Below are 14,052 nucleotides of genomic sequence, written 5' to 3' on the forward strand. Positions count from 1 at the left end.
AAACAGGCATGCTTGTCATGAAAGAAATTAATTTCATAAGCCCACTGACAAGTTGAGAGTCATGTGCAGATGTTACCTATTACACTCACAGAGCTCTTTTTAACCTATGTCATAGTGAATGATCAACTTCCATGTTACAATTATCTCCTGGGCTAATCCTGTAATGATGTTGGTGCTTTACGGATTATCTAAAACACAAAAACACATCTGATGTTTTCCCTTGTGAATTTGGTGATTGACTGCTGAGAAAAAACCCACCTTTTCCTTCAGTCACATCCTTTTCCTTCATCGCAGTCCTACTCTGCCTAAACATTTCATGTCTGTCAAGCAGACTCAGAAAGCTAAGAGACTGGCTTAACTTCAAAAATAGTTTTGGCATGTTGTATTTTCTGGTTCTTTCAGAGTGTACTTAGGTCAATTCTATGCATAAATTTAGAAATTTATCTTTTTAATTGATGGTCTCGTATGACTATCGGTTCCCAGAAACTCTGCTGAAAGTAGATTAGCAAATATGTTGTAATAGCCTTTGCCTTCATATACTGTTTACCAGCACTGAAAGGAGAGAGATCTTTTTTAGCCCCAAATTTCACTGATGGCAGAGGCTAAATCAGTGCTTTAGGACCTAACAATGTCAGGACAAGTGCATGGCTGTGGGAGGGACTGAGGAAAATACTGAGTTACCCTGTGGCTTCATCACACCTCAGTACTGGCAAGACAAAGAATGAAATGATGACATGAGGACTTCCACTCTTCTTACATCCTGTAAATAACAAGCAAGGATTAATGTGAGGACTTGAGAAACAGTTTCTCACCCTATTTTTGCTGACATGCTCTGACAATACATAAGATAGTATCACAGCACTTGTGCAAGCAACGAAATCAAAGTTTTATAACCGTGCTATTGCTTAACAGGATTATTTTTCTGTTCTGCGGTTGTTTTTTCAACTCTCATTTTACCTGCAGAATGCAAAAAACTGAAGTCCAAATGGATGCTGATTTTGAAACATTTTCAGAGTGAGATTTTCCTCTGTAGTGCATCCCCTCAGTGTTACCCTGGTAAAGCTGCAAGTCTGACCCTGCCTCTGTTTGTTGAGTGTGAGGGGTTTTCCTTGTCAGCCTGCTGGAAGTGTAGCTTGGGACAGAGCTGGAATTTTGCCAGTTGTAGAGGGTGGGAATGTGTTTCCAGGTGGCAGGAGATGGCTGGAGCCTCTGTAGACCTGCTTGGAGGCTGAGCTGTGCTAACGCAGCACAGAAGATGACAAAGCTATAGCAAACTTCCTTGTGGTCTGCCCCTTCTGCCTGGCCAAGCAAACCTCAGTGCAGGACAGTGTGGCCCAGTCTGGTTTAAAGGATTATTCCAAACTGGATTTTGAATGTATCTGGGGAAATTGCCACAAAACCTACAGAGGCTTTTGGGTTTTTTGTGCAATAAGAAGGTTTCAAGGAGATTAAACCAATGCAACACTGATCTGCTGTTTAAAATGTCTTTCATAAATCAGTCTTGGAGCTTTTCTAAGGCATTTTGGAGGAAAATTTGCTTCTAGAGTGATTCATAGATTTTTCACTAATTAGTTCAACAGCAGTTCCACTTACTCAAAAGTAGGCACTGAAGCAGCCTAAATCCAGATTTAATGTCCATTGAAAAGGAAATGCTTTAGTGTTGGGATTTATATCAGTATTCTGGTTCTCAGGAAAGTACTGCATTTTTATAAAAAAGCTTTCATTTTTGGGCCAAATTCAAATGAAGCTGTGAGATAGATAGGTACAATGTTATTTGTGTGGATAAGCTTGGTGTGAGCTCATGCTAAATCTGAATGTGGTTTTTCAGAGACTATGGGAGCAGGATTGAGGAAATAATTTGACCAATTAGGGATGTAAGTTTTGCAAAACCAAATGCCTACAAAAGTTATAGCGTAGGTTTCGGAGTTTAAGCCACTCTCCAGCTGTTCCAATTATGGTCACAGAAACTGGAGGTGAAAGATATGAAGGGAACAAATGAAATGGATTATGTTCCTTCCCCAGAGCATCTCACCTATATTTGTCCCTCCTGACAGATGTTAGAGTAACATGCCATAAAATCCTCCACTGAAAGAGGTGCCATAACTGCAGTGCAACCCATTCTTGCATGTCATTAATCTCAGTTGCAGAAAGCTCTTCTCATGTGTGGTGTATCCTTTGTTGCCGTTCAAGACTATATATATATATAATATAGCACCAGATTGCAGATTGTTATTGTTTCATGGCAAGTAGTTATATTTTTGTTATCACCTTTCTCCATAGTCTTTCCTTCTGTTATGTTTCCTTGATCTTTGTTTCCCTAAATAGTTTTATAGGATCTCTGATAACTCTTACTGGCATTTTTTGGACTTTCTCAAACTTGCCCAAGTCTTTTTGATCTAGATCTTAGCAGCAGCAAGTAGAGTGTAAGGATTACCTCCCAGGCCTCAAACAAGATACTCCTGCTGACATACAGCTTGCTTTTACAGCAGCACACCACCATTAACTCTGGCGTAGTGTATTTCATTTTCTGCAGAAGAAGTTACAATGAAATGTTAGAATGTTAGCTCTGCTCACCTTGCCCTACATGGCTTGTAGAGTCTTCTTAGGGAGCAGTGTTTGCTGGCTCTTCATGGAGACAGGATCCTGGATCAGAACGACCAGGCATCCACCAAAAACCCAGAGAAGTGACTCCCCCAGAAGAAAGAGCATGTGATTTTTACAGCTGGCTTTATCATGAATAGTCTTTACCTGAAAAATCTTGATTAGTTGTTATGAAGAACAAACTCAGAGAGAGCAGAGACCTGAATCATGCTCACCTCCCTCATGGAGAACCTACTGTGTTTGTGGATCGTGGCCTCATCACTGTCTCCCCTTTAATTTTTGTAGGGTCCACCTTTCTCTGATATGAACTATGGGAATGGAGATTTTATCTGTGCAGCTCACAGTCTTGTCTTTCTTGAAGAATTACATTTTAGTATTGAACAAAAATTGCACCATACGATACAAATGTGATATTTTTGTTTACCATCGTGTCAGTTTGTAGCATTGAAGAACTTCACTGCAGTGTCTGTGGCTTCTTGGCATAATGGCAAAATTTACGGTAGGAAAAATAGTCATACTTTTAAATGTATTTGTTAAATTATATCAAAGAGTGTAATATTGTAAGAAGTTGCATCTGGTGTAGAGAAAGTCACTTTAAAATAGCCCAGATTTTTCTTATCCTCTACAAATTAAAACAAATTTATTTGAAAATGAAATTCATTTTACTTGGAGCTGGAGGTTGCATTAGATCATCTGATTTCTTAAATTAAAAAAAAAAAAAAAAATCCAGTAATTCTGTGGCTTTTTATTTAATCTGCTTTGAACCTATACCCAGCACTGAAAAAGGCAGAACAAGTCCCTGGAACAGATTGTTTCAGTAAATGTCTCTCTTTTTTAGTGCAGTGCTGCAAAGTACCCCTCTGTGCTAGATTTTCCACGAACACTTAACCTCTAGTTTTGGATTTATTAAGCAACACAAGAACGTCATCCTGTGAAAATCCTGTATCTTTTTCACAGCTTCAAAACTAGACAAACTGGTCAACTGCCCTTCTTCTCCATCTCATGTACAAGAGAAGAGAGATTTGCAAAAAGAAAATAAATTTGGGGAGACTAGATGACATATAGCTAAGCGGGGGGGGAAGTAGGACAAGCGTTCCAGCTGGGAGTCCCTCCATTAGCGCTGGCTAGGAGCAGCCAAAGTGCCTGCCAACATCCAAGTGCTACATCATCTCTACGTGCACAAGAGTGGATCTATTGGCATTCGTACCTGTTGGTTTAAATTTACACTCCTTCCTGTGAAAGCTTAAAGTAGAAATGTTGGCATCTGAAATCCTGTAATCACCGCATCCCACAGGCTCCAGCCCGGGACCGAGCCACACTGGCAGGAGAAGGGCTTGAGATGACTGGAATCAACCACAAGGCAAAATTTAGCTTTATCCTCCTCAAAGGAGGACACTGAAATACCCTATTACAATAGAATCGTCTGGAATTTTATTGTTTTAACTTTGAACACGGGAATATTCTGTGTGGACAAGGAGTAAATAATTCCCCAAAGGAAATGGGAACGATGAACTGTTAGTAGAGAAAAAGAAGAGCGGAGTTAGAGAGAAATATCAGTCTAGCAGCCTAGTCATTTGAGTTCCTAAATTTTATTTCTGTTGGTGTAACTGTATAAATCACATTAAAACAGTAAAAGCAAAGCCGAGCCGCTCCTTTAGGTACTGCCTAATATTTGTAAATGCATCCTCAGAAAAGCTACCTTAAAACCAGAACACGAGTCGTGAAAACGGAAGAGGTTTTAAATCAAATACTTTGACTCCTTCTCCCTGGGGATTCCCTTGGTGAGCATACGTGCGAGGGAGCTGCTGTTTAAAACGAACTTTCAAATTTGGCAGAGCTGGGGGGGGAGGAGGAAGCCTTCCAGGGAGCATCCCTTCTGCCACCCTCTCGACGGCTGCAGCTCGTGAAGGGCTACGAAGACGTGTTAGGGGAAAAAAAAAAAAAATCAACCTCAAAATCGCCTCAAACAGTGGTTTGGGTTTTCACCTGGAAAAAAGCAGAACCCAGACCCCGAGAGGGTTTTGCAGTTGTCGTTCTGCAAAACGAGGGCGGCAAAGCGCCGCAGCGCCCGCCGGTGGCCGCCCCCGCGCTGGGAGGGGAGGGGGCCGGGGCATCCCGAAAGGCGGATGGCGATGGACACAGCAATCCCTCCCCGGACGGCAGCCACTCGCGGGTGCTTTCTGTATGTCCGTGGGTTTTCTTCAAACTTCCCACCTAAAATCTCATCAACAAAACATCACCCGCCCCGCGGCTCTCGCAAAATTTATCCACCTCCCGCTGAACACACGGCTCCTGCCGCCGGAGTGACCCTGTCACTGGCGGCTGCAAAAACACGAACGAGGAGCCGCCGGGATGTTCCCAGGAAAGCTCCCTGTCCATCTGAACAGCGAAACGCGCCATCCAGCCACGCTGGTCACCTGCTCCCTGCGCGGCCGCGCAGTGTGAGCGCAGTGTGAGCGCAGTGTGAGCGCAGTGTGCGCGGGGCTCTGCTCGCCGCCGTGTCGCCGCCGGGGACGGCGACAGCGGCATAGGCGTCTCTCACCGCTGCCGCCGGCGGTGCCCGCAGCCGCCGGGAACTGGGAAGCGATGCAGGGGAGCGAGGGCAGGGGCGGGGATGGGCGGAGCCGCGTCGTACCGGGGATCCCGGGGACGGTCCGGGGCCCTGCGCATCCCACCCGGCCGTCGCCAGCCCGTGTGCCGCGGGGCTGCCGCTGCCGCCGCGCTCGGCAAACGCCCAGCGACTTCGGGCGGGCAGGAAAGGCGCTCCCGGTCTCCCGGGAGGCGGTGGAAGCGCTCTCTGCGCCCAGGCACTGCAGAGCATCTCGCCCGGGCTGCTTCTCCCCCTCCCCACGCCCGCTCCAGGCGGCAGCGCTGTTGTGTCCCTCCCCCGTGTCGCGTCTCCCTGCGGTCGCCCCCGCCGGGCCGGTGCTTGCTGCGCCTGGGCAAACACCCGTCTGGGCAAATACCCGCCTGGGCAAACATCCTGAGCGGGCAGGTGCGGCGGCGGCCGCCGTGACAGAGGGTCCTTGGCGGGTGATGCATGGGCGGAGGGCAGCTGCCCGGTAATCCCCGCCGGCGGCGCTCAGCGCCGGGCAGCGCGGGGGCGAGCCCCCCTCCCCAGGCGCCTCTTCCGTGCGCGGAAAGGCGCTGCACCTGCCCCTGAAGTTGTGTGATGGAGACGGTGGTGATGCTGATGGTTTCCTCTAGGAGCGCGGAGTTACTCCGCGGCCCCGGCCCGGGGGCGGTGCGGGCGCCCGGCAGGGCAGACCGCGGGAGCCGCTCACTGCCTCCATGGGGCTGCTCGCAGGTGTCACTCGTCCCTCGCCCCGGGGAGGAGCGGCGGGTGCCGGCGCCAGCGCTCTCTCCTCTGCCGGGGAACCGAGGGGGCTCTGGTGTGCTCCCTTCGGGCAGCGATCAGCACTGTCGTCCGCCCAGCCCCTGTCCCGCCGCACATCCCGCCCGTGCCCGCCAGCGCGGAACCCCCGCCACCCACACGCGGCTGCTGTCGGGGCGCCGGGAGAGCGCCGCGTACACCCGGCTGCACGCCGGAGCCGTGGCGTCGGCCGGGGGAATTCCCGGGGAGGGTGGGCCCCGCTCTGCAATGCGGTCCCACTGCTGCAGAGGTCGCCACGCGTGAGCGGTGCCGCGGGGGCGCGGCGGGAGCGGCCCCCCCGCCCCTCCGTGCGCAGCGCCCCGGCCGCGCCTCGCCCCGCGCCGCGGCTTTTTTTGTGAATGGGACGCTCAAGGAGCGGGCCATGACGTCACCGCCGGGCCCAATTGGCGCCCAATGGCGGAGCGGGCCCCGTCGGGCGGCCGGCGCGGGGATTGGCTGGAGGGCGCGCGCGGGCGCCCACGCAGGCGGCGGCGGCGGCAGGTATAAAGGGGGCGGCGGGCAGTGCGTGACACCGCGGATCGGCGGCGACACCGGCACCGCGCCCGCTCCTCCGGCCGCGCTCCGCTCCGCACCCCGGTAAGCGCCGCGCCGGCCGCGGCTTCTTGCGCGGGGCGGGTCCCGGCAGCGCCGAGTCCCTGCCAGAGCGCGGGGCCCTGGTACCTCCATTCACATGCTCGTGTACGCGGGGTAGCGAGAGCCGAGGCGGGGGGGACAGTCCTTCCCCGGTCGGTCACTTCCTTACCCCGCCGATGCGACGTGGTGTGTCCGGCCAGGACGAAGTGCTGCGGCAAAGGTCACGGCCAGAGCGCCCCGGGGAGCCTCGGGGAAGCGGGGCGTCCTTTGAAAGGGGGCTCGCAGTTCCCGTCGAGTATTGGGAGCTGGCAAAAATGAGGATGATGTGGTGGTTATGATGTGCTCCTTGGAGTCCAAGACACTGATGCTGTGAGAGAGCTGTATCTCAGATCTTCAGTAACAGCAAATTTTACAGGTTTTGTGCTTATGACTGATTTTTAACTTATCCTCTTCTCTGGTTTCAGAGTAGAAATATTTATTGAAATTAAACTACTTAATTCTTAAAGTGTAATCTGAACTGGGGTGTTAGTGTGCTGGCTGGCAAGAAGCAAGCAGCTTCAGGTAAAGTGCTAAGGGGGCACTTCTTTCTTAAACATGTTAAACACTTACTGTTTCTCCTTTTGATTTGTATCTGTCCGTGTCAGACACACTGTCTGAGACATTGTGTGCAGTAGTTACCGGAACGTATTTTCTGCCAGTTTGAGGAAAGGTGCTTTAAGTTGAATGCAAATAGCTGCATGTCTGAAAAGCCACATTTTTCTGCCCTGTAATAGTGCTAAGCTACCATAAAATTTTGAGAAAATGAAAGCATAATAGCAATAATCAAAATAAACAAAAAGGTGAACTTAAAATATAAAGCTCTTCATATTTGTGCTACTTGTGGCTAGGAAGCAATGACCTCTTTAGTGGAACTTGCAGGATTGAGAAGGTTGGAAAACAGCCATTGCTTGATGTACCTCTTTGTTGTAGAGAGGAAATCATGGTTATGCTGAAGATTTCACCTTTCCTTGCTGTTTATGCCTTGGTTGTGTGCCAGCTGGACAGCTTCCAGGCAGCCCCAGTCAGGTAAGAAGCTGGTCCTGTTGCTGAGTGCTCTGTCTGAATGCTATGAAAATGCTTAATATTCTTTAGAGGTCTGTGAGGGAAACAGACCACAGTGAAGGAGAAAGGTGGCTGCTTTTTGTGCTGTGGCTTTTTGATCCCACCTATGAGTGCCTAACGGTGCGCATGAGGGGAGCGCAGCGGGCTTTGCGTGGTCACACTGTGGAAGGCACTGTCAGTGACATGCAGGAGTGCCTGTCAAACCCCTGTTTTCCTTGCCTCTGCCCAGACCTGGCTTGGAGTCCATAACGGATCGAGTGACTCTCAGTGATTACGAAGCTCGGAGGTTATTAAATGCGCTGGTGAAAGAGTTCATACAGATGACAGCAGAAGAGCTGGAGCAAGCCTCTGAGGGGAACAGGTAAGGACTGCAGTCCTGGGCAGCAGAAAAGCAATGTGGGAGTGTTATGTGTTTGATATTTAGCCAAAGTCATCTGAGAAGACCCTCTGCAGGTCAAGGTCTTTTTATTTTCTTGGGGTTATGGCTAACTGGTAAAGGATGATACTGCAGAGACATCCTAGTGTTGGTGTCAAGAGAATGGCTTCCACCTAGTTAACCTGCCTCTGTCTCTTCTGAAAGTGGAGGGCAATTTGAGCTTGAATGAGTGGGTTGTGTTAAAATATGGCAGCAAAAGGTACGTCTTCCCAGTGGGAGTGTTAGGGGATTACTCAGTCACTCTTGGATTCTCTGTTGTGCAAGTGCATGCTGTTGTAAGGCATGGAAAGTCCCTGGCAGGAGGGATGTGTTCCTCCCCGATGCACGCAGCGCCACTCTCCCTTGGACCAAAGGCATGCAGGAGCACTTGCATTATCCTAACAGGATTTGCATTGCAATGCATGGGGATGGATGAGGCACTGAACAGCATGCGGAATATAGGGGAGGTTCAACTTCCTGACCTCTGACTATATGGGCATCCAAAAGGCTAATGGACTTGCTTGTCAACAAAATTGGATTCATTAACAAATAGTGTTTTCCTTCTGACTGCTTATGTATGAACTTGCCTTGCATGGAATGTGATGCTGAGAGTTTGGATTTATTTTGAATGAATTTTTAAGTCTCCTAACAGTAGATTTTTATGTAGGGAAGAAATGCATGAATGTGCATGTTTGAGGTTACTCTTCCTCTGGGCATGTTTTTATTTTTTTCCCCCCTGCAGCCTGGATAGACCCATTTCCAAACGCTGTGCCAGTCTGAGTACTTGTGTGCTGGGCAAACTGTCTCAAGAATTGCACAAATTGCAAACTTACCCTCGCACTGACGTCGGGGCTGGAACTCCTGGCAAGAAGCGGAATGTGCTGAGTGACCTGGAACATGAACGCTATGCAAACTATGGGGAACCCCTAGGAAACAACTAGACATGCTTATTTCTCCCCCTCTCCCTTTTTTAACCTGATGCATGTGGATCTAACTTTGATTGCTAACTTTGCTGTGTTCTTTTGGTTCTGTTTTCGACAGAGAATGTTTGAGATGGACCTAATGGTAGGAAGACAGAGAACATAACATGCATACCAAGCTAGGGGAGAAAAAATAAATAAAAATGATCAGCACTGCCTTGACATTCCAAATGATTTTCTTAGACACTGATTAAAAAAAAAATTGAAACAGGGTTCTTCATTTCTGGCTGCTAAATGTACAAGTAGATTCTTTCTTTTGTGCTTGCCCATGCACTTGTTCAATAAACCTATTTTTCTATAAGGATTAGATCTGCTTGGTTTAAGAGTTTGTTTTAGAATGTGAGATTTCTAGGTGAGGCTAGAAACATTTTACAACTTAATGTTCAGGAGAGGCAATGCTAGTAACTTCTAGAAAAGTTGAAAGAGAGCTTAGAAGTCAAAGTTCTACGTATACATTGATATGTACTGCTGTAATCAGGCATGCATGCAATCCTGTTGGTAGGGACCCTGAGAAGCAAAGAAATCAGGAAGACTCATACATATTCATTCAAACAAACTAGAAATGTAATCCTGTTTAAAACTGGGTACTGAACATGTCCAGGTAAGAATTTTGTGGTTTTTTTTCTTTTCTTATTTTACAATAGGTCTTTGCACTATATTTGAAACATATGTACCTTTAAAATATTTGTGATGATTTACAATTCACCTACATTATGTTGTCTTGAATTAAGAGCCAAACCCAGATTTCTTTACAGTTCTGTTGCAGCACTGCATCCATCTTTTAATCAGAAGCCTCTTTCAAAAACTTGGCATAGATGTTAAAAACAACTCTTCATTGTTAACATTAATAAACTGCCTTGTGATGCTTAGCTGAGAAAAATCCCTCCTACTGCAAGAAAAAAATCATTGCTGTAGTAGGAAACTCTTTAAGCAAGGATTGTGTGAATGCATATTGCTTGCAGGTCCCCATCTGGCACAATTGTTAGCTGTAGGCTGAATTGTGAGCACACAACTAATGCTGTCGAAGTCTGAAGTTCTCCACGGTGAAGTGCTGTAGTAGAAAGAGGTCTCTACTACTGCAGGAAAGAGAGGTTCTCCCATTCCCACTAAGTTCCTGGAAGCAGTTTGTGTGTTTGTGTGGTTCAGCTCTGAAAGCAGCTGGTCAGCTGCTGAGCAGGTACAGCCCTGTCATAGTCACTGACAAAGCTCCTGTAGTCATCAGTGATGCTGCAATTCCATTTGTTTTCTGGCTGTTAGGGAGCACAGGTGTTGGAGTGAGAAGTGAAGACTGTGTCTGCTACTGCCTTTCAGGAGCACCTCAAGCTAAATACAAATGTGAGCTTTTGGAGGAAGCAGGGATTGTTTAAGTGCTCCAGACCTGAACCTCCTCAGCTCCTCTCTGTGGCCATAATGCCTGGCTGCAGGCAAGGCAGTAGCCCAGGTGCTGCTGAAAATCTGGCCTGGATTTAGTCTTCAGTCCAGCTGCTTTTGTAAAGTGAGCCTGACACTGAGAAAACCATAAAGAGGCATCTTTAACAGATGTAAGCTGTGCACACGGAAGGCGCAAATGCCTTCTGCACAGCCAGCCTGCTTTTAATCCTACAGAAGAGTCTTTGCTCGTCATAGTGATGTTCCACTGCGTGCAGGGTTCATGCTGTGGGATCTAACTCTTCCTTTTCCTCCTGAAAAGCAGTGTAACAGCACAGAAGAGGGCCTGCAACACAGCCACCTGTGTGACCCACCGCCTGGCAGACTTCCTGAGCAGGTCAGGGGCAGTGGGCAAGAACAACTTTGTCCCAACCAATGTGGGCTCCAAGGCCTTCGGCAGGCGAAGAAGAAGCATCCAGATATAAGAAGCTGAATGGTGATGTGAACACGGTAAGTACATGGCACCAAACAGAACCTGTGGCATCACCAAAACTTTAGTTTTGCTGGGGGAATAACAGAGCTGCATGGGTAACCTCTGAGAAGGCAGGCCAAGTAACAGTGTAAAAAGAAAAGAGATGTTACAAATAGAATAAAGACACCTAGACTGTGAAGAAGAGCTTTTGGAGATGTTGTGCTTAGGTAACTACCTTCACTGTGCATTAACTAAGCACAACAATTTGTTTGGAATTCTTTGCTTGTTTTAGCACTAACATTTCATTATCAACATATCAGTAAACTCTGGTTTTCTTTCTTACAGATCGCAATGAAACTGAAAACTCGACTTTAATTTCTAATGGAAGCAACTCTTCTTCATAAACCAAGACCGCCAAAAAGATTAATTTTTCATCCTACTATTGAAAATGTTTTATTTAATACAAATGAAAACACTTCTGTTATGTATAGTAAAAGAGGATCTAGTTATTAAAGTTAAATTATTGTATATTCTTTTTATATGCAACTCTATTTCAAATAAAATGTGACGGCATCTATTATTTATTTATCTTCCAGCTTATGTGATCCATGCTACTTATCCTGGCCCTACTGCCAAATCTCGGGGATTATACTAAACTGCTGCCTGGCAAGGCATATGAGTATTATACAGTGTGCTGTGCCTTGATGTAAAACACTTAACTATCCTGATTGTACAGTATGTTTAAAAAAAAAAAAGAAATCACTTCAATATTGTATTATTTGTGAATTTACGCAAAATTAAAAAAAGTATTTTAGATACACTTGGATTGAGAAACTGATTTTTCATTTGGACACGCTTATGGATACATGTGGCACTAAGCCAACATCATGGCAGATCAGCTAGTCCATTGATCTGCTCCAGCCTTATTAACTATAAATACTAGGGTTTGAGTCAAAAGTTCAGGACAGAAAGAATAGCTGCTTTTTATATATATTAAAAAACCCCAACTGAACCAAGAGACACTACTTTGACTTCTGCAAGAAAAATAAAAAGAAGCCACAGATACATTTAGTAAAAAGATGGAGATAAATTTAATCGTGTAGTTTAAGACTAAATATTTTTATACAGGCTGTAGCTCAGATGAAACGGCCTGACATCTGCTGTAGATTTTTGTGTAAGGTCAAAAAAGTGAATTCGAAAGGAAGGGAAAGAGAAGCTACGGAAATGTACATTTCTTTGAAGCAATCCTGAGGCAGAGTCTATTTAGGGATCAGGGATAAATAATTAGAGTGAGTGCAGAAGAGGGTAGCTGGATGCATTCCATGGACTTATAAGTGGTGCTGCCAACTTCCTTCTCAAAGCTGCTGCTGTTTCAGTTTAGTAGCTGAGTCAGATATTTGTTTAGATTTGTTTCGTGCTTTACAGCCTGACCCTAAAATCTGCTTCATCAGTTCAGATGAATCCCAGAATGGGTGAGGGAAGAGGCCACAGTAGTCATCTGTTCCCACCTCCCTGCTCCAGCAGGGTCATCCTAAAGCACACGATGCAGGATTGCATCCAGAGGGTTCTGGAATATCTCCAGTGAGGGAGACTCCACCCTGCTGTGCAAAGCAGAGGTGGGGGTTCTCACGATGTCTCTGCGTGTCTCTGCTGCAGGTGTAATGCAAAAGGGGACCTTGGCCAGCCTGGTGGAGACAGTGATGCTGCCCGGTGACAGTGCTTCCAGAGCATGCTTGTTCCTGGCTGTGGGTTCACTCCTTGGGGAACACCAGCTCCGGTAAGTCAGTGTACAAAGCAGGCCTTGTAGGAGATGAACCCAAGGATCTGCTTGGGTTAGGCCAAACTGCCAGTTTTGGAGCCTGTAAGCATTTGTTCCCATGTTTCAGGTATTTTTCCCCATTTTTCTTTACACAAAGTGGGGGTCATATGCTGGGATCACCTGGCTACCTCACCTTTCCCTGTCACTGCAGGTCCTCTTTCCCTGCCACTGCACCTTGTCTCTTTTGTTTCTTATTACAGCACTTAATGGCTTAATCTCCAAGATAAAATGCAAGCACAGTTTTTGGGGTGAATACTTGCAATTTAGTGATTCCTATTCAACAAGAAGCCAGGCAATGTTCATAGGCCCCTCCTGGCTTTAATGTCTAAATGGTCAAGCAGTTTATTTTTCCATTTCTAGCCATTCTCTGCTGAGACACACCTGAGGCTCTGTGTAATTGAATGATAGCTGTAGTATCCATCTAGTTTAAAAACTATTAGCCTTTCTTTTCAGTTTAACAAAGTTATGCATTTTTCTGTCAGACAAAGGGATTTCCTCAGACCAACATTGTACAAAAACCTAACAACTAAAACATTCTAGTAACCTTGGTGCTGGCTTTTACATTGTCCTGGGTGTAGGAAATTTGGGTGAAACTTTTGATACATGGTTTTTGTGTTGATTTTTGTTTTCTTTTTCCTTAGGAAGAACTAGCTACTTTCCTGTTTCAAGATCTATTCCTGTTCTATCTTCTGTCTCATTTCTCCTGAGAATCTGTCTGCACATCAATGCAATACACTTAGCAGTACATATCCCTGTAAAGGATAGAGGGCTGAGCACTGTGGAAGCAAGGGTGAATACAAAAAACCTTTTCCATGATGTGAAGGGAGAGAAGCCCTTCACCACAAAAACGGAGCTGCTCAGAGCTTTAGAAGAAGCAGATTGTTACTGAAACTAGAGAAAAGCAGAGTTGTAAGCAGTAATATTTTAAATAAAAATTTTTAAATTTTAAGGTAGTAAGCATGGTAGAAAGAATTGCAAAGCTGCTAGAAGGTTGCTTTTACTGACTGTGAACAAGTGGAAGAAATTGCTTCCATTTTTAAAAGGTACTGTTCTGGGTAATATTACCCAAACTTTTCAGCTCTCAAGTAAACCCCAAACTTCCACCCAGGAGAAAATCTATTTTGGAATCAGCATTTAAAAAGGAAAAGTGTGGTTTCTAATGTACTTGTCTTTCCATTTTGATTACACTGCCATTCTAAGAATATTTGAAGCTGGTGGAAAGTATAACATTGGTGCAGTATACCTGAGTGGCACCAAACCCAAATTACTTAGTATTCTGTATTCATGCACGAGTGTCTATGTTCTTGTTGATGAGGCAATGTCAGCCTG

The 14,052-nt window shown here is 46.2% G+C and overlaps 1 protein-coding gene across 3 annotated transcripts; it reads left to right on the top strand.

Annotated features, from left to right (window-relative positions):
* The first annotated feature begins 6,471 nt into the window (after positions 1-6,471).
* Positions 6,472-11,722, top strand: CALCB (calcitonin related polypeptide beta). 3 transcript variants are annotated; one of them, XM_042038696.1, is made up of 5 exons: positions 6,489-6,571; positions 7,538-7,633; positions 7,899-8,030; positions 10,755-10,942; positions 11,250-11,722. In XM_042038696.1, the coding sequence occupies exons 2-4, from the start codon at positions 7,548-7,550 to the stop codon at positions 10,915-10,917; spliced, it is 381 nt and encodes a 126-aa protein (XP_041894630.1). In that variant the 5' UTR covers positions 6,489-6,571; positions 7,538-7,547; the 3' UTR covers positions 10,918-10,942; positions 11,250-11,722. The 3 variants fall into 3 exon arrangements, with proteins under 3 accessions (XP_041894632.1, XP_041894630.1, XP_041894631.1); XM_042038697.1 differs by having other exon boundaries at positions 10,758-10,942; XM_042038698.1 differs by lacking the exons at positions 10,755-10,942; positions 11,250-11,722 and adding an exon at positions 8,827-9,371 and having other exon boundaries at positions 6,472-6,571.
* Positions 11,723-14,052: the final 2,330 nt, after the last annotated feature.

The sequence above is a fragment of the Corvus kubaryi genome, unplaced genomic scaffold (assembly GCF_017639235.1).
Source record: "Corvus kubaryi isolate FWS band 111438036 unplaced genomic scaffold, C.kubaryi_AGA036_p1.0 37392, whole genome shotgun sequence".
Lineage (NCBI taxonomy): Eukaryota > Metazoa > Chordata > Aves > Passeriformes > Corvidae > Corvus > Corvus kubaryi.

Bases quoted from the DNA above. Each gene is read 5' to 3' on its own strand.
- CALCB (XM_042038698.1), top strand. From the start codon at position 7,548: ATGGTTATGCTGAAGATTTCACCTTTCCTTGCTGTTTATGCCTTGGTT. The intron at 7,634-7,898 runs GTAAGAAGCTGG...GCCTCTGCCCAG, and splicing joins TTCCAGGCAGCCCCAGTCAG to ACCTGGCTTGGAGTCCATAA. The intron at 8,031-8,826 runs GTAAGGACTGCA...TCCCCCCTGCAG, and splicing joins CAAGCCTCTGAGGGGAACAG to CCTGGATAGACCCATTTCCA.